This window comes from Protopterus annectens, chromosome 4.part1 (genome assembly GCF_019279795.1).
Source record: "Protopterus annectens isolate FY-2018-M chromosome 4.part1, PAN1.0, whole genome shotgun sequence".
Taxonomy (NCBI): Eukaryota; Metazoa; Chordata; order Ceratodontiformes; family Protopteridae; genus Protopterus; species Protopterus annectens.
In genome coordinates this window covers 374,063,648-374,086,902 of record NC_056734.1, presented here as the reverse complement: position 1 = coordinate 374,086,902, position 23,255 = coordinate 374,063,648, and the positions used below count along the sequence as shown (strand labels likewise).

General features: G+C 43.3%; 1 protein-coding gene across 1 annotated transcript in view; it reads left to right on the top strand.

Annotated features, from left to right (window-relative positions):
* AP2M1 (adaptor related protein complex 2 subunit mu 1) overlaps window positions 1–23,255 on the top strand; it is a 1,300,958-nt gene that overhangs the window by 456,612 nt on the left and 821,091 nt on the right. Inside the window, exon 9 of the mRNA XM_044070763.1 lies at window positions 21,654–21,691. Coding sequence (XP_043926698.1) covers window positions 21,654–21,691 — 38 coding nt within the window. The remainder of the gene's footprint in view (window positions 1–21,653; window positions 21,692–23,255) is intronic.

The window sequence follows — 23,255 nt, the reverse complement described above, 5'->3', positions numbered from 1 at the left end:
GGCAGATTATTCAGCTTTCATTCAACCCAGAACTTCCCTTTCCAAACTCAGTCCCATCTCTTGAACTCTTTTTGGATGCCTCAGACAGGGGGGGGGGGTCTCCTTTGGTTCCCTCAAGGTCCAGGGTTTCTGGCCTCCCCATCAGAGATCAGATCACATCAAAGGAGAGGAGAGCTCTCCTTTTAGGTCTTCAGGCTTTTCATTCTCTCGCTTCCAGGACCTCTCAGTTTTCACAGACAATACCACAGTGATGTGGTATATAAACAAGCAAGGGTAGGACAAGTTCCTACATTCTTATAAGACTAAAATGAAAAAAATGGCAGGAAGGGTCCCAAGGAACACCAAACAAAAAATGCTGAATAAAAGCAAACTTTAATGCTGAATAAATCCAATAAAATCGATGTATAAATCCAGTAAAATTGATTTATGTGAGTACTTTCATTAAAACAATGTTAACTTCATCAGACATGAGTCAATGTTTACAGCCAGTGTTTACATATATTTTAAAACCTTTTAACTCATTCTGATTGGACACAGAAAACCAGCTGAACCAGGAGTAAAATGAATAGATGTAGTTAACCCCAACTGTTATAACACTTCACTTTAACAAATATGTATATACACTAAAAATATTTCTAAAAGTTGAATGTTTGCAAAAAACTGAATTGGCAAGCCAAGTTGAAATATTAAAAAGTTGATGTCAGTATCACAATAGTCAAACTTTAAAAATATTTTACAATTTAGGTAAAAACATTAAACTTTTTCTTATAAGGTGCTTGTGCAGGATGGCTAAGTTTGTACTATTTTCTTCCTTTCCAAGGCTTTTAGTTTTAAGACCAAGGTAATTGATGTCCTGTCATTAATGCCAGGCCATTTGTCTGCATGCAAAAGGATCTGCCATTTCAATTCTTTTAACTCCAGTTGGAGCCCCCAGGGTAACTTGTCACCAACAGTAACATGGTCAATAGCCATAAAACTGAAGCCGTGGCTATTGTTGTCGTGAATGTGCCTAGCCAGTGCATTATTCATGTTGTTTTTCCTGATGGCATAATCGTGTTCATAGATCCTTGCCTTGAATTTTCTATCCGTTTTACCTACGTAAAATGCTGAGCACTGGTCACATGTCACCACAAACTACTGCTTTGAAACAGCAATTGTACCTCCCTTTTACTTTAAAGACCATGTTGTTAATAGAAAGCTTATTGCCAGTTTTAACCTTGTGACACCATTTACACGACTCGCACTTGCACATGCTACACCGGCTTGATATTGTGTTGTTTTGTCCCTTTCCAAGGAGGTCTTTTAAATTTATAGGTTCATACTAGGCTATCTGCCCTAGGGCATTTATAAGCCTAGCCAGTGTGTGTTTGGCTTTCGCCACCCATTTTAAATTAATTTTGCTATGCCCTTTTTCGAGGTTAGTATACTGTGCCGCTGTCTAACAGTGACACAGAAGTGATACCCGGGGGTAAACCTACGATCTCCCATCCACTCATCAAAATTCCTCTTGAAGAGAGTCAATGAGGGACTCTGCCTAACCTGGACTGGGATTTTATTCCAGAGTGAAGGGAGCCTCTGGGTTATGAATCTGTCCCTCCAGCATGTCCTATTTATTTCAGTGCTGAGGTTCAAGTCTCTCGAGCGCGTAGCTCGATGGGATTTGGATTTTCTGAGGTGCAGCATGTCCATTAATTCCGGGTTGGACATGGCTTTATACGTCAGACACAGATCGCCTCTGAGCAAGCGGTATGCCACTGAGTAGAGCTGGAGTTTCTTTAATCGGGCAGCATATGGCATCTGTTTGAGCCCTTTGATCCTCCTGGTGAGGTACTTTTGGGGTCTTTCCAGTTGCTGCAAGTGTCTGGTAAGGTACATCCCAAAAGGGGCATTGTACTCAATTATGGGCCTGATGAGGGATGAGTAGAGAGGCACGATGACCTCCCCTGATCTAGATGTGAATCCCTTCATGATTAGGTGGGCTATATAAAATGTTTTTCTAACCACTTTGGCCACGTGGTTGTCAAATGAGAGATTGCTATCAACTTGGGTCCCCAGGTCCCCAATTACTTCTTCCGTACTTAATGGATTACCACCTATGTGGTAATTTATGGGCACTTTGTTTTTGCCAAAGGGGATGACTATACACTTTTTGGAGTTTAGCTTGAGGCCATGGCTCTGGCACCAGTTGTCTGTTTCTATGAGGCCCTTTTGGAGGATGCTTGTGTCGGCTGGAGAGTCAATTATGGCACCCAGTTTGCAGTCATCTGCGAACTTGGTCAGCCACAGTCCTTCCGTGTTGGCCTTTACCTCCGAGAAATATATACCGAAGAGAGGTCCCAGGATTGAGCCTTGTGGGACGCCACTTGAAACTGGTTTGGAGTCTGACATGGCTCCAGCAATTGTAACCATGTGGGTTCTGTCCTTGAGCCAGTTTGCAACCCATCTAGTGACATAGGGGTTTATAATTAAGTTGGTGAGCTTATCTATAATGCCCGAGTGGGGTATTGTATCGAAGGCTTTTGCGAGGTCCAGGTAGGCTGTGTGGACCACCTTCCCCTCGTCAATGGCCTTGGTGACTGTTTCAAAGAAATCGACCAGGTTTAAGAGGCAGGATCTGCCCTTAAAGCAGAACTGGGTAGGATCCAGTGTCTGTACGTGCCCAGTATCTTTATTTATGAGGTCCATGATGATCCTTTCCATAGCTTTGCAGACCAAGCTAGTCAGGCTTATGGGGCGATATTCCAGGATCCGTTGGGGCACCACCTTTGTGGAGAGGGACCACTGTTGCTGTACGCCACTCTTTGGGTACATATCCTGTAGTAAGGCTGAGATTGAACAGTAGTTTTATGTTTGGGTTTAGCTCTTCTTGGAGTTCATGTAGGACGCAACCCGGGACACCGTCTGGTCCCATTAATGCTGTGTTTTTTGCTTTGGAGAGGGCGGCTCTTACCTGAGCATCTGAGATGTCAGGGGGGCAGCACTCTGCTGGGATAGATATTTGCCCTTTTGGTTGGGGGGGGGGGGACGTTTGCGCTGAACCTGTCAGCTAGGATGTTGGCAATGTCTGTGGGTTTGGTGTATTTTTTGTCATTTTGGACTAATTCTGAGCATATCTGGGAATTCCCACCCAGGTTCCTAACATAACTAAAGAAAGCCTTGTGATTATCCTTGGTGTCCTGTGCAATTTTTCTCTCGAAGCTGGCCTTAGACGATTTTATGAGTGCCCGTAGTTTTTTGCTAATAGTGATCAGAGATGCCTTCCCTTTTTGGGATTTTGCTCTATCATGTAGTAGCTTGCTCCTTCTATTGTATAGTTTGTTTATGGCTGGGGTCCACCAGACAGGACGTCTGCCTTTGGAGGATTGGGTCTTGGTTTTATTTGGGATTGCATGATCCATGCATTCCTGAAGGTGTTCATAGAATGCATTTATAAAGGATTCTGCGGTCTGGGCTGTATTTTCCACAGGCCCGGGGGCTTTGAAGGATTCCACCTCTGTTTTGAGGAGTGTGAAATTTGCTGTAGAGAAGTTTTTCACTGTGGCTTTCTGGGCAGGGGGTGGGGTCGGGATGTGAATATCCAGTGAGATTAGTTTATGGTCTGATCTTACCAGTGAGGGATACACTTCTGGTCTGGAGCATAGAGTCCCCATGTTGGTGATCAGGTCCAGTATGTTTTCTCCTCTTGTGGGAGTGGTAACAAGTTGTTCCATAGCATTTGAGTTTATAAATTCTAGAAACCTTTTGGCTAGGGTGTTGGAGCTAGAGTAATGATCCCAGTCTATGTTTGGGTAGTTGAAGTTGCCCAATATAATGGTGTTTGGAGAGACGTTCATATTTTCCAGTGTTCTCAGGAAGGCCGAGTGGGGTTCCTGGGTTTGGGAGGGTGGTCTGTAGCAGGCTATAAACTGGAAGGCAGTTTTACCCACTGTTAGTTGCACATGGATAGTCTCTGATGCTTCGCGCTGTGCCACCTACCTGGAGGTGTGGGTATCTTTGATGAACATTGATACTCCCCCCTCCTTTTGTGGTTCGGTCCAAGTTTTGGGGCCGAAAAAGCATGGTATGAGGTATAACCTGGTAGTGCTGGGGTACTCTCGGGAGCCTTGAAACAGGTTTCTGTTACTGCACAGATATCGATGTTCTCCATGCTAAGGAGAGTTTCGAGTGCGTGCATCTTGAGGTTTAGACTTCTGGCGTTGAGTAGCATTACTCAGTTTCTTATCCCTTGTGATACATATGGAGGTGGGTTTGTCTTTTGAGTCTTGTCTAAAAAAGGCACTCTGGGGGTGGCAAGAGCCTTTGCCAATATCCGAAAGCCCAGGAGTGACAGGTGCAAGCTGTCCCTAGTGAAGCATCGTGGCTTGTCGAGCATGTCATCCCAGGCTGACGGGCATTGGATCCCCTTTGAATGACACCAATACTTAAGCCAATTGTTGAAATCATCATCTTGTCTTCATATTGTGGCATCATTCTTGGTGAGAGTAAGATGCTACTCAAGGTCAGGGTCATACCGACCTGGGCTACATGCTCAGAGAGCTCCTCTGTCTTTTCATGTACTCCAAGGAGGTACGTCTCAGGTCATTCACACCAGCATGGACAATGACTGAGTCCTATTTGTACTTGCCTTGGAGTGACCTGAGTGCTTGTGTTATGTGGCGGATCCTAGCGCCCGACAGGCAGCTCACTGTGACCTTCTCCTTGTTCACCCTGGTGAGCGGGACGTCAGTGTGCCTGACGATAGAGTCACCTATTACAAATGTATCAGGTGTGTTTAGCCTTAAGGGCTGTGACTGTTCGGCACACTGGCTTCGTGAGCTGTGTTCTGTTTTGGGGGTAGTGGTTGCTTGGGTGGACCTCTTCTGTATGTTATTAATGGCTCATCTCCCAAGTGAGTTATGATGTCTATCTTCCATTAAAATACCCCAGTTTTTACTAAAAATTAACTTCAAGTTGTAAGAATCAGAATTAAGGGTGACTGTTAAAGATCTAAGGAAGTTTGCTTTTATTCAACATTTTTGTGCTTGGTGTTCCTTGGTACCCTTCCTGCCAGTTTTTTCATTTATTTGGTTTGACTCTTGCCTTTGACATTTTCCCCAGTTTATCCTATGGCTTCTGTCAGTACTGAGGTCCCTGGGTCACTACAGATGGAAGCACAGGAAGAACCAGAGAAAGACATTGGGTACCTAACCTCTGATATTACAGCTAACCCAACGTATGGACCACTTATCAGCATGTAGGTCTTTAATGGAGCCTACACCACTGGGCATGCTGATTCACATAGAGAAACCAGCAAACAGACTGATTTCAATATTATCCCTCAATGTTTAGCTTCAGGGCTAACTTTGGAGGCAGAGTCTGCGCAGAGAAATTAAACCAGTTTGCGAGCACCGGAAATGACGCAAATTGAAAGCAGGAGCTTTCAAATAGCAGCAGGACCAAACTGTCAGGATCGTGCACTTAACAGGAGCATTTTCCAGCTTCATACAGCACAAATTGAAGGCAAGAGCCTTCAAACACCACCAGAAATGAATGGATAAGATCGAGAACTAAATAGAAGCATTTTACAGCTTCACACGGCAGAAACTGAAAGCAGGAGCTTTCAAACATGGTCAGGACCAAGGATCAACTAGAACTATTCCCCAGCTCCAGGACTGGTTGCAGGCAGGAATAGTTTTAATAACACCACAGAGCTAAATGTTCCTTCTTTAGATGGTAAGCTTACAGACTTTGACTCTAAGATTTCATGCTGTAAAAAGCTTCAATTAGAACGCCTACCTGAGGGAATGCACAAGATTAAAAGTGGTTCCCAAAGGTTTGAGGGTATGGCATTTCCCCACAGGGCTACAAGCGACTTAAACTGTTTGACAGATGTGGTTTAGAACTATTAGACCTTTTGATAAAGTATAACAATGAATTAGCCCTTTTGCTTGAACTTGCTACACTTTACAGAAGTATTCGTGATGACAGAATATGACAGTATGAAATTTCAGCACTATAGAATTTTTACAAGTATTGATCAACACATTGCAAAATTAAAGGTTGGAAAATTGTCTAAATTGGACATGCATGTCAGTGATTACGCAAACAGTCCTGCCTATCCAAAACTTCCTGGTTCTTATAGGAATTCTAAGAGTCCACCAGAGGAGGATAGAAACTCACCTCTTCTCCCTCTTGATTCAATGAACAATGAACTGAGGCTCGAAAGGTCTGATGAAGTCGTTTTAAAGTATGAGAGTGAATACCCCGAACTAAGGAGGAGTGAGAAGCTAAGAAACAAAGGCTATTATAACAGGCAACAGCCTCAGGCGGGGTTTCACCCTTGGGGTTTTAAGGAGCCAGACCAAAAAACACGAACTGGAGGACTTAGATTTGCCCTCAGTTAATGGACTTTTAGAACTAAACGATCATTCAGAGCAGTCTACTAATGTATGTACAGTTGTCTATAACAACCATAAAGACACTGCAGTGTATATTCTGTGCTAATTATTGATGAGGCCACGGCCGCCCTTCTCTCAAAGGGAATGACTTTTGTACCTTGTAAAAAGTTCAATGTTGTAGACACATTAATAGATTTAAAATTGTATTTAGGGAAATTGAATTTGTGTTTAATGCAGGACACCATTTTGCAGACTAACACCAGTAGCATTTTTGGAATTAGTTCTACCTTTAACCCCCCTCTACATCCTGAATTGGCAATATACGAGAAATTATGTGAACTTGACCTATACAATTTAGATTCTTTAAGAACAAATATAGGCAAGCACGTAATTTTGTCAACATGACTCAGAATGAATGCAACAGGTCAACTCTACAAGAACATGATGGAAGAGCAATGAAATCTGACAAGGGGGGGTGGCATGGTAATCATGGACGCTTCTAGGTACACAGCAAAAATGTTACCTATTCTGGGCACAGCAAATTACATAGAGATATCCCTAAACAAATTGAACACTGCATATAAGAAAATTTATGGTCAATTAACGGACATATTCCTTGAGACAAGGATAGATCTTTCCCAATACAATTACCTGTACATTATTAGCCCAAGGTCCCAGTGTTTTTTGGAATCCCTAAGACCCACAAAAGTCTTTTATATCCACCTACGAGACCCTTAGTGGACGGTAGGGATTCCATCACCACGGCCTGTACCCAATATTTAGACCACGAGCTCAAGAAAATATTACAAAAAGAATATCCTATGCAAAGATTCCTGGACCTTTTTAGAGCAGGTCAATAGAGTTGAGTACAATGAGAATGACTTATTGGTCACAACAGATGTCAAGGATTTGTATACTGTCACTCCACACAGCATCGGCCTCGACTGGGTTGGCAATTTATTATTACAACAAAGTAAACCAGGGGAAGATTAATTTAACTTTAGAACTACTTGAACTAGTTTTAAAAAATAATTACTTCTCTTTCAATGACAGATACTTTTTGCAGACAACTAGAGTGGCCATGGGATTAGCCTGTGGAGGGGCATTTGCAAATATGGTCATGGCACACTGGGAGAGGAGCTTTGTTTTTAGATCCCGATTTTATTCTAGTGTCAAGCTGTATTTCAGGTTTCAGGATGACAAGTTTAATTTGGAAGGGGCCCTCTTCAGAGTTTGACGAGTTTTTACAGTACCTCAATGCTACAACCATATTTTTTGTGGTTCACTTGGGTAATTGATGTTAACCATATGAACTACTTGGACGTACACTTGTTCAAAGATGCACTTACTGGAAGGTACGCTACAAGGATTCACAGAAAAGAAATCTACTCTCTTTTCTGCATTACACCAGTTCCCACCCCAACCACCAGATGAGGTCAGTGGTAAAATGGAAACTTGTCCGAGCCGCCCATATGACCTCTGGGGAAGACGATCTTACAGTTGAGTGTAGCAACTTGAAATCTATGTTTGAAACCAGGGCCTATCCGGCAGAACTGGTCCACGAGCTCATTGATGAGGTCACACAAAAAAGAAAGAGAAGCCATTTCAAGTAATGTATATAGCGCGTCGTGTAAATGCGTACTGCTGTAGTATCATAATGTAGTTAGGTAGGGGTTTGAACCCTGCACTTGCCAAGTGTGTGTGTATGTATGCGTCTCCCCCTGGGGAGGGGCAACCTTTTGAGGGTTGGGAGGGTGGCTTAATGGCTAAAGTGTTTTCCTTACAAACACAAGGTTTAGAGTTTGAGTCTCACAAGGGATAATTGGCTAGGCTTAAAATGGCTCGCAAGGGCAGTTAGCTTAGTACTAAACTATGAACCTACGAGGCCTATATTTGGTGCCCATACCCTTGACAACAGTTCCCCTGCTATAGAGATGAATAGACCGGAGGAGAATATAAGCCCCTTCCTTAGATCTTTAACAATCACCTTTAATTCTGATTCTTACAACTTGAAGTTAATTTTTAGTAAAAACTGGGATATTTTAATGGAAGATAGAGACATCATAACTCACTTGGAAGATAGAGACATCATAACTCACTTGGAAGATAAACCATTAATAACATACAGAAGAGATCCGAATTTAAAAGACCTCCTTAGAAAGGGACAACACAATACAAAGCCGGCGTGGCATGTATAAGTTTGAGTCATATAAATGGTGTCAAGGTTAAAACTGGCAATAAGTTTTCTATTAACATGGTCTTTAAAGTAAAAGGGAAGTACAATTAGTCATCCAAAGCAGTTGTTTATGTGGCGACACAACCAGTGCTCAGCATTTTATGTAGGTAAAACAGAAAGAAAATTCAAGGCAAGGATCTATGAACACAACTATGCCATCAGGAAAAACATGAATAATGCACTGGCTAGGCACATTTACGACAATAGCCAAAGCTTCAGTTTTATGGCTATTGACCATGTTACTGTTGGTGACAAGTTACCCTGGGGGCTCCAACTGGAGTTAAAAGAATTGAAATGGCAGATCCTTTTGCATGCAGACAAATGGCCTGGCATTAATGACAGGACATCAATTACCTTGGTCTTAAAACTAAAAGCCTTGGAAAGGAAGAAAATAGTACAAACTTAGCCATCCTGCACAAGCACCTTATGAGAAAAAGTTTAATGTTTTTACCTAAATTGTAAAATATTTTTAAAGTTTGACTATTATGATACTGACATCAACTTAATAGTTCAACTTGGTTTGCCAATTCAGTTTTTTTACAAACATTCAACTTTTAGAATTATTTTTAGTGTATATACATATTTTTTTTTTAAAGTGAAGTGCTGTTATAACCAATAGCAAAGGGTTAACTACATCTACTCATGGTTCAGCTGGTTTTCTGTGTCCAATCAGAATGTGTTAGGTTTTAAAATATATTTAAACATTGGCTGTGCACATTAACTCTTGTCTGATGAAGTTAACATTGCTTTAACGAAAGCGCTAACATATACATCGATTTTACTGGATTTATACATTGATTTTATTGGATTTATACAGCATTAAAGTTTGCTTTTATTCAACATTTTTGTGTTTGGTGTTCCTTGGGACCCTTCCTGCCAGTTTTTTCATTTATTTGGTTTTCTTGCCTTTGACATTTTCCTCAGTTTATTCTTTGCAGACTCTTCAGGTCTGGGATCTAGCTCTCCTGTATTACGTGACTCTTCAGGCAGTCTACATTCTCTCAAAGCAAAATACAGTGACAGATTCTGAGCAGGTCCAGTATACAGGCTCATGAATGGATGATTCACAGAGATGCATTTCTGGACATTGTCCATCAGTGGAGCATTCCACAGGTAAATTTTTTGCCTCCCCTCAGGACAGACAACATTGTTTTTCTATGCTAAGAACCCCAAGTCAGCCATAATAGCTGGTTCAAATGGAGCGAGTGTTCACTTCTCTAACACAAAACTAAGATCCCAATGAGGGGCCACCAATTTTCTCGAGAGGCCTCAATGCAAAGCCCAATATTTTGACATGAGAATGCAATGGAGGAGGATCCATGGGCAGACATGCTGAAACGGTTCACTAATCTTGACAGAAGAATAAGAGGACATAGAACAGTAACTCACACATACTGTAAAGCCAGAGAACTAGCCCTGAATGGGTGTAGTTACGTTGTTGGCACCAACTACAAAAACTTTTCCATTTGTTAATATACAATTTTCAAGTAACAGGCTTCCTGGTCTCCATTAGTACCGGCTGTATGCCCTCAGTAAACAGATGCCTAAAAGGCATAAAGACCCTATACAAGCAGTCCACTGAAGTCTACTGATGATGGGGTATATCAACTAACTTTCTGTGCAAGTAGATCCAGTCTTTTAGGAAGCTTGTGGTAATTACCCCTGGCCATTTCCAAAAGGAGAGAACCAAGGATGGCTGGGGCCAAAAGGAAATTATTCTGAATCTTCACAAGTACTCTGGATATTAGTTTAAAGGCTGGAAAAGCATACAGAACATACCAGTTCAAGGAGAAGAAAAAAGTCAGTCTTCCACATCTTCTTGCATTGAGTCCTGAAACAGAATCTTGCCTGTTGATTGTTCAGAGAGGAGGCAAAGACTGTCTACTTAAGGAACTCCCCATAGATGAATCTTGGAAGCCCCCCTGCTTGTAATCAAGATTCTATTCCCAAGGGTCTGCCACACAATTTTACTCTGAATGTAGGATGCCTGTTGACAAAGACTGTGCTGTGAAACTACATCCCAAGCTAACACGGCTAGTCTGCAAAGGGGGTACAAACTGGTTCCCCCTTGCCTGTTGACAGACCACCACCACAGTCCTATGGTGCATCAGGTGCCTGAAGTGACCCGTATGGAAACCGGTAATATTGACACTCTATGCTGGAAACCCAACACAGCACAGCACAACACACCAAATCCTAATGTCTCTACCACTCTGAATCTCTGAATCCAGGAACAAGTGGATAGTGAAGAAGGAAGGGGGTTCTAGAGTTCAGAATACGGCATTTCCAGTGCTGTCTACATTTTGTCTACGTTACCAGTTTCGATACAGGTCACATTAAGTATCTGATACATAAGACCATAGCATTGTCTGTAACCACTTGATGTCATGGAAACCAAAGCTGGTTGAGGGAGTGGAGTGCATTGATCAGGGTTAAGCATCTCCTTGATATTTGTGTGCCTGTGTCAGCCCTTGCAGTTCTACACCTCCTACACTTCTATCCCACCTGAAACTGCTCCCCAAGCAAAGTACGGGGCATCTGTGGTGGCTGACTGCTTTGGAGTAGAAAACGAGAAGGGGAGACCTAAATTGAAGTATATCTGTTGATACCACCAAGAGAGCTCTCGTCTGATAAACCCCAGCACTGGGATTTGAAAAGATAAAGGGTGTTGGCACTGGGACCAGAGAGATTTCAGATACTACTGTATCTTTCTCATCTGGAGTCTTGAGAATCACAGATGCCATAAGACGCAAACTTCTGAGGTGTTCTTTTGCAGTCACCGAAGTCTGAGTGGAAAACCTTAGAAAAGGATCTAAACAAAGATCTATTTTATTTTCCCTCTGGAAGAAAAGCTCTTTGGAACAGAGGTGACTACTTGACATTCCAGGAACAGAATCCTGTGTGAAGTCAAGAAAGAAATGTTCTCCTGGAATCCGTTTGTGTTAAGAGCTCTTTCACCAGACATCTGACACTTTGAAAAAGACTATGCAAAGATAAGCAAGCTGCCTAAACATGGAAAAATGTGGATACCCTGTAGCCTACGAGCTATAAAGTACAGTTCATAGGTTCATACTAGGCTATCTGCCAGAGGGCATTTATAAGCCTAGCCCATAGTTTTGTGGCTTATGCCACCCCTTAGTTTGGAGAAACTATGCCCATTATTTAGCTGTGCCTCTGTCGAGCAGTGACACTGAGGTAACCCCTGGGGTGTATCTGCGATCTCCCATCCATTGGTCAAGATTCCTCTTGAACAAGGCCAGCGAGGTGCTCTGCCTCACATAAACCGGGATTTTGTTCCACAGCATAGGGAGTCTTTGGGTGATGAATCTATCCCTCCAGCACGTCCTATTAATAACCGTGTCGAGGTTTAAGTCACCCGCCCTTGTGGCTCTGAGGGATCTAGATTTTTTGAGAGTAAGCATATTCATCAAATCTGGGTTTGACATGGCCTTGTATGTCAGGCATAGGTCACCTCTGAGCAAGCGGTACGCAACTGAATATAACTGGAGTTCTTTCAGTCGTGCAGCATAAGACAGATTTTTGAGACCCTTTATCCTTTTGGTGAGGAACTTTTGTGGCCTCTCCAGCTGCTGCAAGTGTCGGGTCAGATACATTCCGAATGGGGCATTGTACTCTATCATTGGTCTGATGAGTGATGAGTATAGGGAGACTATGACTTCCCTTGATCTAGATCTGAATCCCTTCATGATAAGGTGGGCAATGTAGAAGGTCTTCCTAACTACTTTAGCAATATGAGTGTTGAATGAAAGGCTACTGTCAACCTGGGTTCCCAGGTCCCTAATAACTTCTTCTGTGTTCAGGGGATTGCCACCTATATGGTAGCTAGGGGTAACCTTATTTTTCCCGAAGGGTATGACTATGCATTTCTTGGCATTTAACTTGAGGCCATGGCTCTGGCACCAATTATCCGTTTCTGTGAGACCCTTCTGAAGGATATCTGTGTCGGATGTGTTCTCAACTACGGTGCCCAGTTTGCAGTCATCTGCGAACTTTGTCAGCCATAACCCTCCTGTGTTTGCTTGTACTTCAGAAAAGTAGATGCCAAACAAGAGTGGGCCCAGGACTGAGCCCTGTGGGACACCACTTGTGACAGGCTTAGAGTCTGACATGGCGCCAGCAACTCTGACCCTGTGGGTTCTGTCACTCAGCCAGTTTGCAACCCATCTTGTAATGTATGGGTTTACATTTAAGTTGATGAGTTTTTCAATGATACCCGAGTGGGGTATTGTATCGAAAGCCTTCGCCAGGTCTAGGTAGGCTGTATGGACTGCCTTTCCTCGTCAATGGCCTTGGTGACTGTTTCAAAAGTCAACCAAGTTTAAAAGGCATGATTTGCCTTTGACAAAGCCAAACTGGGTTGGATCCAAAGTCTGCAAATTCCTATGTATTTATTTATGAGATCCATTATGATCCTTTCCATGGCTTTGCAGATCAGGCTTGTCAAGCTAATGGGACGGTAATTTCCAGGGTCGGTGGAGGCACCGCCTTTGTGGAGTGGGACCACAGTCGCCAGCGCCACTCCTGGAGTGCGTATCCGGAGGTGAGACTAAGATTAAACAGCTGTCCTAACTGTGGGTTTAATTCCTCATTGAGTTCATGGAGCACACAGCCGGGGACACCATCAGGTCCCATGGATGCTGTGTTCTTTGCCTTGGAGAGAGCAGTTCTCACCTGAGCGTTGGAGATGTTTGGGGGGCTACAATCATTTGGTATAGATATCTCTTCTTTAGGCGGGGAGGGTGGGGAGAAGTTTGAACTGAGTTTGTTGAGCAAGAACTTACCATAACAGTAGATGTCCTACTGATCACTGTTGCAATATTCTTGACATATGGGTTGTCACCACTGACATCAAGCTGGGGTACCAAAACTTTACTGTTCCTAGGCTGTACATCTGATACATAACCTCAGCTCGTACACATTGGGGTATGTAGAGGATCATATGAGCACGGATCCCCTGACCATCTCCAAGTCAGAGACCTGAAGGCAGAGAGGAAACTAGTCAGCTAGGAGGGGTGTAGCTCAAACAGGCAAGAAAACTACCCCATTCCCATGGGACAGAGCAGAGACTAAAGCAAAGGAGGGGGACAGGAAAATGAAGTTTGAAGTGAGACAGGCAAGAGGTGAGCGAAGGTGGGATAGAATATTGCAGCAGCAATCGGTAGGAAATCTGTTAATTTCTTACACAACTGTACCATGTCCTGACTGAAGGATCTGTTAAAGTACTCCTGACATCTGGATGCCTCCCAGAACTAAGGAAAAAAAAAGGGTGGTTTGCTATCGATTAGAACCGTTCAATAGCCCAGAGAGAACAGACCACGAGAAGGCTGCCCTGGACCTGAAAAAGCATCAATTTTGTAGCGTTTGGTAAAGGTGTGCACAGAGGAATAACTGGCCAACTCAAAGATAGATTTGAGTCTATTCCTTTGTGGAATACCCGAGGAAGATACTACCCTAGTGAAAGGTACTTTAGGACAGGAAGGCAAGGTCTTACCATAGTGCGAGTAGCAGAAAGAGATTTCCCTAGAAATCCAAACTGCTAGTTTGTTTGTAGACTGGCTGACCCAGCTTGCAGCTCATAAAAATACAAACAGCTGGTCAGACTTTGATGGATTTAGTTATGCTCAGATAAAATCGGAGTTGCCTGTGAATGCTCAGATAATGTAAGATCCTTTCTTTCATGTTTTGTGGATTGAGAAAGTGGGAAGATGAACATGATTAAGGAATAGTTCATTCACTACTTTAGGCATGAAGGATGGAATAATCCAAGAGTCCTCCTGTCCTTGTGAAAAATGAGAAAAAGGTGACTTGCCAGGAGGGCTTGTAACTCAACCCCCAGCCCACCCCAGCAGAGGCGAGGGCCAAGAGGAGAATAGTTTTCCAAGTGCAGAACTGTACAGAAGTGAAGGACATTGGTTCAAAGGGAGGCAGTGTAAGCTTTTCTAGCATAAATTAAGATCTCAAGGGGAAGAAATGGGTTTCTTTGGTGGGTTAAGATGCAGGACTCCCGCGAAAAACTATGACTTCCACCCTCATCATAAATGGAGAGCTAAGAGGGAGGCATGCATTAATAGCCGACACGTCAGCTTTTATAGAAGACTAGGTCAAGCCTAGTCAAAGATGCTCACAGAGAATACAGTACAGCAGGAATCTGTGATAACAGTGGGCCCGGATTATGTTTGAGGTACCAACAGGAAAACTTCCATTTAGCAGTGTAAGATTTTCTTGTAGTCAGTGTCTTGGCCTCTTGTAGGATCTTCAAAACCTCTTCACAGAAGGATTCTATAGGGTCAGGTTGAGAGATGAAGATTTGGGTGGCCAGTAATTTTTTTTGCCAAGTTACAAGGTCCGGATGAAGAGGAATTCTACTGTAATTTCCCCTTTATCAGGTGAAAGAGCAGGAGAAACCAATGCTGCCTCGGGCAAAATGGTGCCAGGAAAAGGAGCTTGGATGTTTCTTTCATTTGAAAAGAATTTTTGGGAGAAGAGGTAGAGGAGGAAAAGTAGGGAGGGACTTCTCTGTTCACGGGGGGGGGGGGGGGGACAGGGAAGCTAGAGTTAGGTCTGGTACCCAACCTGTGACCCAGTGGGTGACAGGACTAATGAGAAAGAGTACAAAGGATTAGTCCATATAAAATCACTTAAGCTAGCAGATCTAGGAGATTCTCAGATGCCTTCCCTGTGGGAGGAATAACAATGCCTTATGAAGCTTCAAGTAGTTTATTCACTGAAGTAGGTAGATGGATGAGTGTTCTTATTCTAACTGAATAAACTACTTGAGACTTCAAAAAAGTATTGTTATTCCTAGGTACTAGGCTATCTGCCCTAGGGCATTTATAAGTCTAGCCAGAGTGTATTTGGCTTTCGCCTCCCTATTAGATTAGCCTACTGTGCCTCTGTATAGTAGGTCTCAGAAGGTAGCCTTTTAAGATTACTTTACCGTACATCTGTCGAGCAGGGACACAGAAGAGATCCCAGGGGTGAATTTGCGATTCCCCATCTATGCGTCCAGATTTCGCTTGAAGAGGGTCAGCGAGGGGCTATGTCTAACATGAATTGGTGTTTTATTCCAGAGTGAGGGGAGCCTCTGGGAAATGAATTTGTCCCTCCAGCATGTCCCATTTATTTTTGTGCTGAGGTTTAAGTCCCTGGAGCGTGTAGCTCTAAGGGATTTGGATTTTTTTGAGGTGGAGCATGTCCATTAATTCTGGGTTAGACATGGCTTTGTACGTCAGGCATAGATAGCCTCTGAGGAGGCGGTAAGCAACTGAGTAGCGCTGCAGTTTTGCTAGTCTAGCTGCATAGGACATCTGTTTGTAGCCCATGATCCTCTTGGTGAGGTACTTTTGGGGTCTCTCCAGTTGCTGCAGGTGTCGGATAAGGTACATCCCAAAAGGGGCTTTGTATTCAATTATGGACCTGATGAGTGACTAGTAGAGGGGCACAACGCCCTCTCGATCTAGATGTGAACCCTTTCGTGATAAGGTGGGCTATATAGGTCTTTCTAACCACTTTGGCAACGTGATTATCAAAGGAGAGATTACTATCTACGTTGGTCCCCAAATCTCTAATTACTTCTTCCGTACTTAATGAATCATCACCTATGTGGTAATTTGTGGGCACTTTGTTTTTCCCAAAGGGGATGACTATGCACTTTTTAGCATTTAGCTTGAGTCCGTGGTTCTGGCACCAAGCATCCATCTCCGTGAGACCCTTTTGGAGGACGCTTGTTTCAGCTGGAGAGTCTATTATGGTTCCCAGTTTGCAGTCATCTGCGAACTTTGTCAGCCAGAACCTCAGAAAAGTATATACTGAATAAGAGAGGTCCCAGAACTGAGCCTTGTGGGATGCCACTTGTAACTGGTTTGGATTCGGACGTGGCACCTGCGATTCTGACCATGTGGGTTATATCCCTAAGTCAGTTTGCAACCCATCTTGTGATATAGGGGTTGATATTTAAGCTGGTAAGCTTATTTATGATGCCCGAGTGGGGTATTGTGTCGAAGGTTTTTGCGAGGTCCAGGTAGACTGTGTGGACTACCTTGTCCTCATCTATGGCTTTGGTAACTGTTTCAAAGAAATCAACTAGGTTTAAGAGGCAAGATCTGCCCTTAAAGCCGAATTGGGTAGGGTCCAGTGTCTGGAGGCTCCCAATGTCTTTGTTTATGAGTTCCATGATAATACACTTCATAGCTTTTCAGACCAGACTAGTCAGGCTTATGGGGTGATAGTTCCCGGGGTCCGTTGTCGCGCCACCTTTGTGCAGTGGGACCACTGTAGTTGTACGCCATTCTTTGGGTACATATCCTGTAGTAAGGCTAAGTTTGAACAGTGACTTAATGTGAGGGTTCAGTTCTTGGAGCTCGTGTAAGACACAGCCTGGGACACCATCCGGTCCCATAGATGCTGTGTTTTTTGCTTTGGAGAGGGCAGCTTTCACCGGTGCATCTGTGATGTCAGGGAGGTTACATTCAGGTGGGATAGGCATTTGCTCCTTTGAGGAGGAAGGGGGGAGAAGTTAGCACTGAATCTGTCTGCCAGGATGTTGGCTATGTCTGTAGGTTCGGTATATATTGTACCGTTATGCAACAACTCAGAGCATATCTGGGAGTTTCCACCCATATTCCTGACATAACTAAAGAAGGCCTTGTGATTATCTTTAGTGTCTAGGGCAATTTTTCTTTCAAAACTGGCCTTTGATGATTTTATGAGGGGATCGTAGTTTCTTGCTAATACTGATCAGAGATGCCTTCCCTTTTTGGGATTTTGCTCAGTCATGTAGTAGCTTCCTCCTCCTGTTGTATAGCTTATTTATGGCCGGGGTCCACCAGACAGGTCTCCTGTTTTTGGAGGAGTGAATCTTGGTTTTATTTGGGATAGCACGATCCATGCATTCCTGCAGGTGCTCATAGAATGCAACTGTAAAGGATTCTACGGATTGGGCTGTATTATCCTCTGGCCCCGGGGCTTTGAAGGATTCCACCTCAGTCTTGAGAAGTGTGAAGTTAGCTTTTGAGAAATTCTTTACAGTGATTTCCTTGGCTGGGGGTGGGGACGGGATATGGATGTCCAGGGAAATTAGTTTATGGTCTGATCTTACCAATGAGGTGATTACCTCTGGTGTGGAACAGAGTCCCCATGCTGGTGATGACCAGGTCCAATATGTTGTTTCCTCTTGTGGGAGTGGTGACCAGTTGTTCCATCGCGTTACAGTTTATAAATTCAAGGAACCGTTGGGCGAGGGTGTTTGGGCTCGAGTAGTTTTCCCAGTCAATGTTTGGGTAGTTGATGTCACCCAATAACATAGTGTTTGGAGACACATTCATATTCTCCAGTGTTCTCAGGAATGCCAAGTGGGGTTCCTGTGAAAGGGAGGGTGATCTGTAGCAGGCTACAAACTGAAAGGCAGTTTTGCCCGTTGTTAGTTGTACATGGATGGTTTCCGATGCTTCGTGCAGTGCCACTAACCTGGAGGTGTAGGTATCTTTGATGAATATAGATACTCCCCCTCCTTTTGTGCTTAAGTCCGAGTTTTGGGGCCAAAAAGCATGGTATGAGTTATAACCTGGTAGTGCTGGGGTGCTATCAGGAGCCCTGAACCAGGTTTCTGTTACTGCACAGACATCGATTTTCTCCATACTAAGGAGAGCCTCGAGTGCGTGCATCCTGAGGTTTAGACTTCTGGCATTGAGTAGCACTACCTTTAGTTTTTTTATCCTTGGGTTGTCTATGGAGGTGGGTTTGTCCTTGGAGCCTTGCCTAAAAAAGGCACTATGGGGGTGGCAAGAGCCTTGGCCAGTATACGAAAGCCTATGGGTGACAGGTGCAAGCTGTCCCTAGCGAAGCAACGTGGCTTGTCGAGCATGTCATCCCAGGCTGACAGACACTGGATCCCCTTTGAATGACACCAATACTTTAGCCAACTGTTGACACTGATCATTGTGTCTTTATACTGTGGTATAATTCTTGGTGAAGGCAAGATGCTACTCAAGGTCAGGGTCATACCAGCCTGGGCTACATGATCAGAGAGCTGCTCTAGGTCTCTTTTCATGTAGTCCAGGGAGGTACGTCTCAGGTCATTCACACCAGCATGGACAATGATGGAGTCATATTTGTACTTGCTTTGGAGTGACTTGAGTGCTTGCGTTATGTGGCGGATCCTAGCACCCAACAGGCAGCTTACAGTGACCTTCTCCTTGTTCAGTCTGGTGAGCGGGACGTCAGTGTGCCGGACAATAGAGTCCCCTATAACAAGTGTATTTGGTGTGTTTAGCCTTAAGGGCTGTGACTGTGAGGCACACTGACTTTGTGAGATATGTGATTTGTGGGAATTGTTGAGGGGTGGCTGCTGCTTGGATATCTGCTTTGGAGGTCTTTGCTGCTTAGGCAGATTTTTATTTAGAGCCTCAGAGTATGTTTTTGTGTGTTTATGTGTTGGGTATGCAGATGCAATAGGTCTATGAGAGACTGGATTTGTGGTGCAAGTGATTACCTGTTCCCACCTGGCCAGGGACAGCAAAAGTCTTGGGAAAGAGGGGTAATGGGACTGAAGACAGAGAAGGGTTCTGCAGAGGTAGTCAAGTTTTTGTTTCTGAAGGGAGGCCTTCCTGCTAGAGGTTCTCCAAAAGTTTGGTTTTTCAGAGTACCTTTTCATAAGGGGTTTCCCTTTGTTTTTGAACTACCGTAGGCTCCCTGCTAATGACTCTAGGAACTGAGGTGAGTAGGGTCTGTCTTTAGACTTTTGTTTTACCTGGGGCCTTCCAGAGTTTTGAACAGGTTGTCCGCCTAAGGACCAAACAGCAAGTCTTTGTAGAAGGGAGAGTCGAGAATTTTAGTTGTGAAATCATCAGATATAGGCCATCTGCAGAGAAAGCCAGTTCCAGCTGACCTAAAAGGAGCATCCACAACATCATAAATGCACTTAATTCTAAGTCTGGCAATTTGACTGGCCTGAGATAGTAAGCTCTGCATTTCATGCTTACGCTGCTATAGGAAAGTCCAGCATAACTTCAAGGAATGCAGGACACATCAAATACTTTAGGGCATTTAGTTACCCTTGTCAAATGACAAAGGGCAGGGTAGCAGAGGTGTAAATCTTCTTTCCCTATCTACCCATAGCCCTACTGTCACAGTAGGGACATTTTCACTGGGCAAAAGCTTAGAGGGTTATCTGATGAGAGATACTGCAGAGGGATCTGCCACTGTTAGTGTGTAACTATTTAATTTCTGTGTAGTGTCCCCAAAGGAAGCATCCTCAATACGTAATCCGGTGAGAGGCAGTCATCTTTAAATTAGACTTGTCATGGAGAATGTAGCTGAGAGAAATAGTCCAGACTGGTCAAGCATATTCTTGTTCCTCATCAGAAGGGAAACCAAGGTAGGTTTTTCAGGAGCAGCAGCCTGCTGCTGCTGAAACCCAAAGGAAGGAGATTTCAAAGACATAACTGAACAAACACCTGTGAAGTCTATCCACTCCTTTTCCCTAGCTGCTGAGGGACAAGCCATATGCCTAGTCTTCTGTTTCTTATTCTTAGGCGCGACATCTGCCTAGCTGGGATGTTGAAGTTCAGAACTCTGCCCGACTTCAACAGAGGTACATGATGTGGTCCCTCAGAAATGATGTGACATGGTTCTCTGGACATGATTAGCAGTTTGCAAGGTCTCAGGGGCCATACCGGTCTTCAACAGAGTCTAGGTAGCAAGCAACTAGAAATAGTCCGTCATTCTGTGGATTCTGTGACCTCAGCAGGTATGGCAGAATTAAACAGACTGCAGATCCGTTCAAGGCCTCTAGTTTTTTCTTCTGTGGCAGGGGGACACCAGAGGATGCTAAGCCAGCCATCTTGGACTGGGCCAAGCATTTAAAACACTGGGTCTCAAGAAAGGTGCTGAAAGAAAAATAACACTCAAGTCTACGGGTGTTTAGGGAATGAACAATGTGTGTGATAGTGCTCCGGGCCCTAGGCAAAAAAAAAGGACACTTTGTATGCAAGTCATTGTATGGAATCAGCCTACCACACACACACTTTCCCCTCCTAGCTGAAATCTACAACTCTCAACACAATATCTTAAGATAAAAGGAAGGTTCCCCCAATGGAGCATTTATCTGGATAAACAGAAGCAAAAGGTACCAACAACAAACAGTGAACAGTCTGACAGATGCACAACCTGTGTTTGGGATGGCAGTCAGATCAGCTAAAGATCCATACTCACATGTCCATCTATATACCAAAACACATATGCACAGAGGTAATGCATCAGCTATATGACCTGGGGAAGGTGAAGCTTTGATATCTTGGACGGACGACAGCAGTGACAACGCACACTTTAGGAATACTGCAACAGTGATTTCAGTCAGGACATCTGGAGCTAGACCCTTTGTGAACAAAGTGTAAACAATCTTGGTGCAGTGAATAGTCCAAAGGGTAATGCAGAGAACTGACAATGTGATCTAGACATTGAAAACTTAAAGAAAAATCTGAAGTCTAGACGAATGCGGATGTACTATGCATCTTGGAAACTTGAAACAGACACTGACATCTGACTAATCCTGTAATAAAAGTACCTATGGCAGAGAGCTGCCTGTTATTTAGGATGGAATGTGTATGGTTAGAAAGGAAATTGTAGAAGATATCTCACTAGTGCCAAACCCTGTACTTCAGTTTTAAAGATGACAGTGATGGTTAACTACCTCAAAAGTCCTTTTCCAAGTTAATGAAAACTCCTGCAGAAAGAGGTCCTTCCTTTAGAGGTGTAAATGTAATTACAGTATAAAATGTAGTGGAGGTATGTTCTTTCTGAAGCCATGAAGCAAGTCTACCAGCAGTACACACAATAATTTGATTGTAAATTATACTCATAGTTTTGTTATGAGTCAGAGAATTCAGGCTGGTCTTTAGTCTAAGTTACAAAGGAGTGGTTATTCAGAAGAAGGTCTAATGTCATGCTTTAACTGAAAAAGGACAGTATGTGAAGTAACAAAGTATTTGTCAAATACTCAAGAAGCAAGCTTTAAACAGTAGAAGGGCAAAAGGGCTGGGATTACACTGGACATTTTGAAGTTTTGCAGCTTTATCACAAACAAGCATAAATAAAATGTAGAAACATGGCTGCATGAATGCTGGTCTCTGAACCAGTATAACTTGCAGTGCAATATGCTACATATGAGCAGAAAAAGGGGTGTTTGAGATGTAATCTTTAAATTACTGATGTATGCTATAATCCGTTACACGCAAACTGTTTAGACATTGCCAAACCAAAGTTGAAAATTTCTTTTATGGTTTACCATAACTGCCAAGGTTTGGATGCCTATCTGCCAGTTTCTAAGGTAGCAGGCATTTGAGTTTGACAGCAAGTTTACATGCGTTTAATAAAAAAAAAAATGTATAGTCAGTTTGACCAGAGGATTTTTCAATTAAGGGCACAGACTTTAATGGTTTGTCTAACTGAAGTGGTTATTTAGGGCAAGTTGCATTCCATCCATCCTCAATCCCTTTTTACCATTTTGCATATGGGGTCAGGGTGTCACTTTAGCAGTGACAATCTCAGGTCAATGTTTATACCACTAGGTGGCTAGCACTGCCGCAGGAGTTCGTTCATACCTCTCACTCGCACAGACACTTACCTAAGGCCAATTTAGAGTGCCCAATCCACCTACTGCATGTCTTTGGAATGTGGGAGGAAACCCATGTGACTGCAGGGAGGGCATGCAGACTCTGCACAGTAGGCACCATACCTCTCAACCGTACCAAATCTCTCTGTTTTTACCAGGTTTTGAGATTCAAATAATGGGGTGCCACGATTCCAGAGTGGCACTCCTTAATTTCAGAGTTTCCCCAGAGGTTTTTTTTTTAAAAACATTTTCTGGCTTTTTTCAGTCTGACATTATCACGAAGAGGCGTGAGCAGTGACATCACTTCATGAATTGCCTGTCGGAATTTAGCTGAGGGCTTGCTTTGGGACGGAGACCGAGTGAGTTTAACAGCAAGTTTAACAGCTGAGGGCTTACTCTTACAAGCCACAGCCTGGGAGACAAGCCCTGAACACTGAGAATTAGGTAGATTTGTTTTACACTTTAGTTAGTTGAGAATTAGATTTATTTCCAGGTAAAGCACTTAGCCATACGGAGATGTTTACGTGCTGTGGAACGTTTATTTGAACTGCCACTGTAGAAGAGAAGCCTCCCGATTTATTTCCAATTATTGGTAAAGCACTTTGAGAATTAGATTTATTTCCACGTTTGCAATGCATTCATTTGAAGTGCCGCAGTTTATTGCAATTAATTAGATTTATTTGATTCAGGTTTATTCGTTTGAAGTGCTGCTGTTAGGTTTGAAAGTGCCACCATTTACTGAAATGCATTCACTTATGGGGAGCTACTCAATATACAAACATGAGAGATAAGAACCCCTGCAACAAAGAGTAGCACATATTGCCTCATAGGTGGGTGCTTCTACACTTCCTCTATGTTTCTTAAATAACTTGTTTTTGATTTAAAGCTAGTAATCAGACAATACATTTGGAAAGTTAACTAATCAGGGGAGCCAAAAAAAAAGCAATTGATTTCGGAACAGTTTTTTTAGACTTTTTTTTAGTTTTTTTAAGTTATCTTTTCATAAACTTAA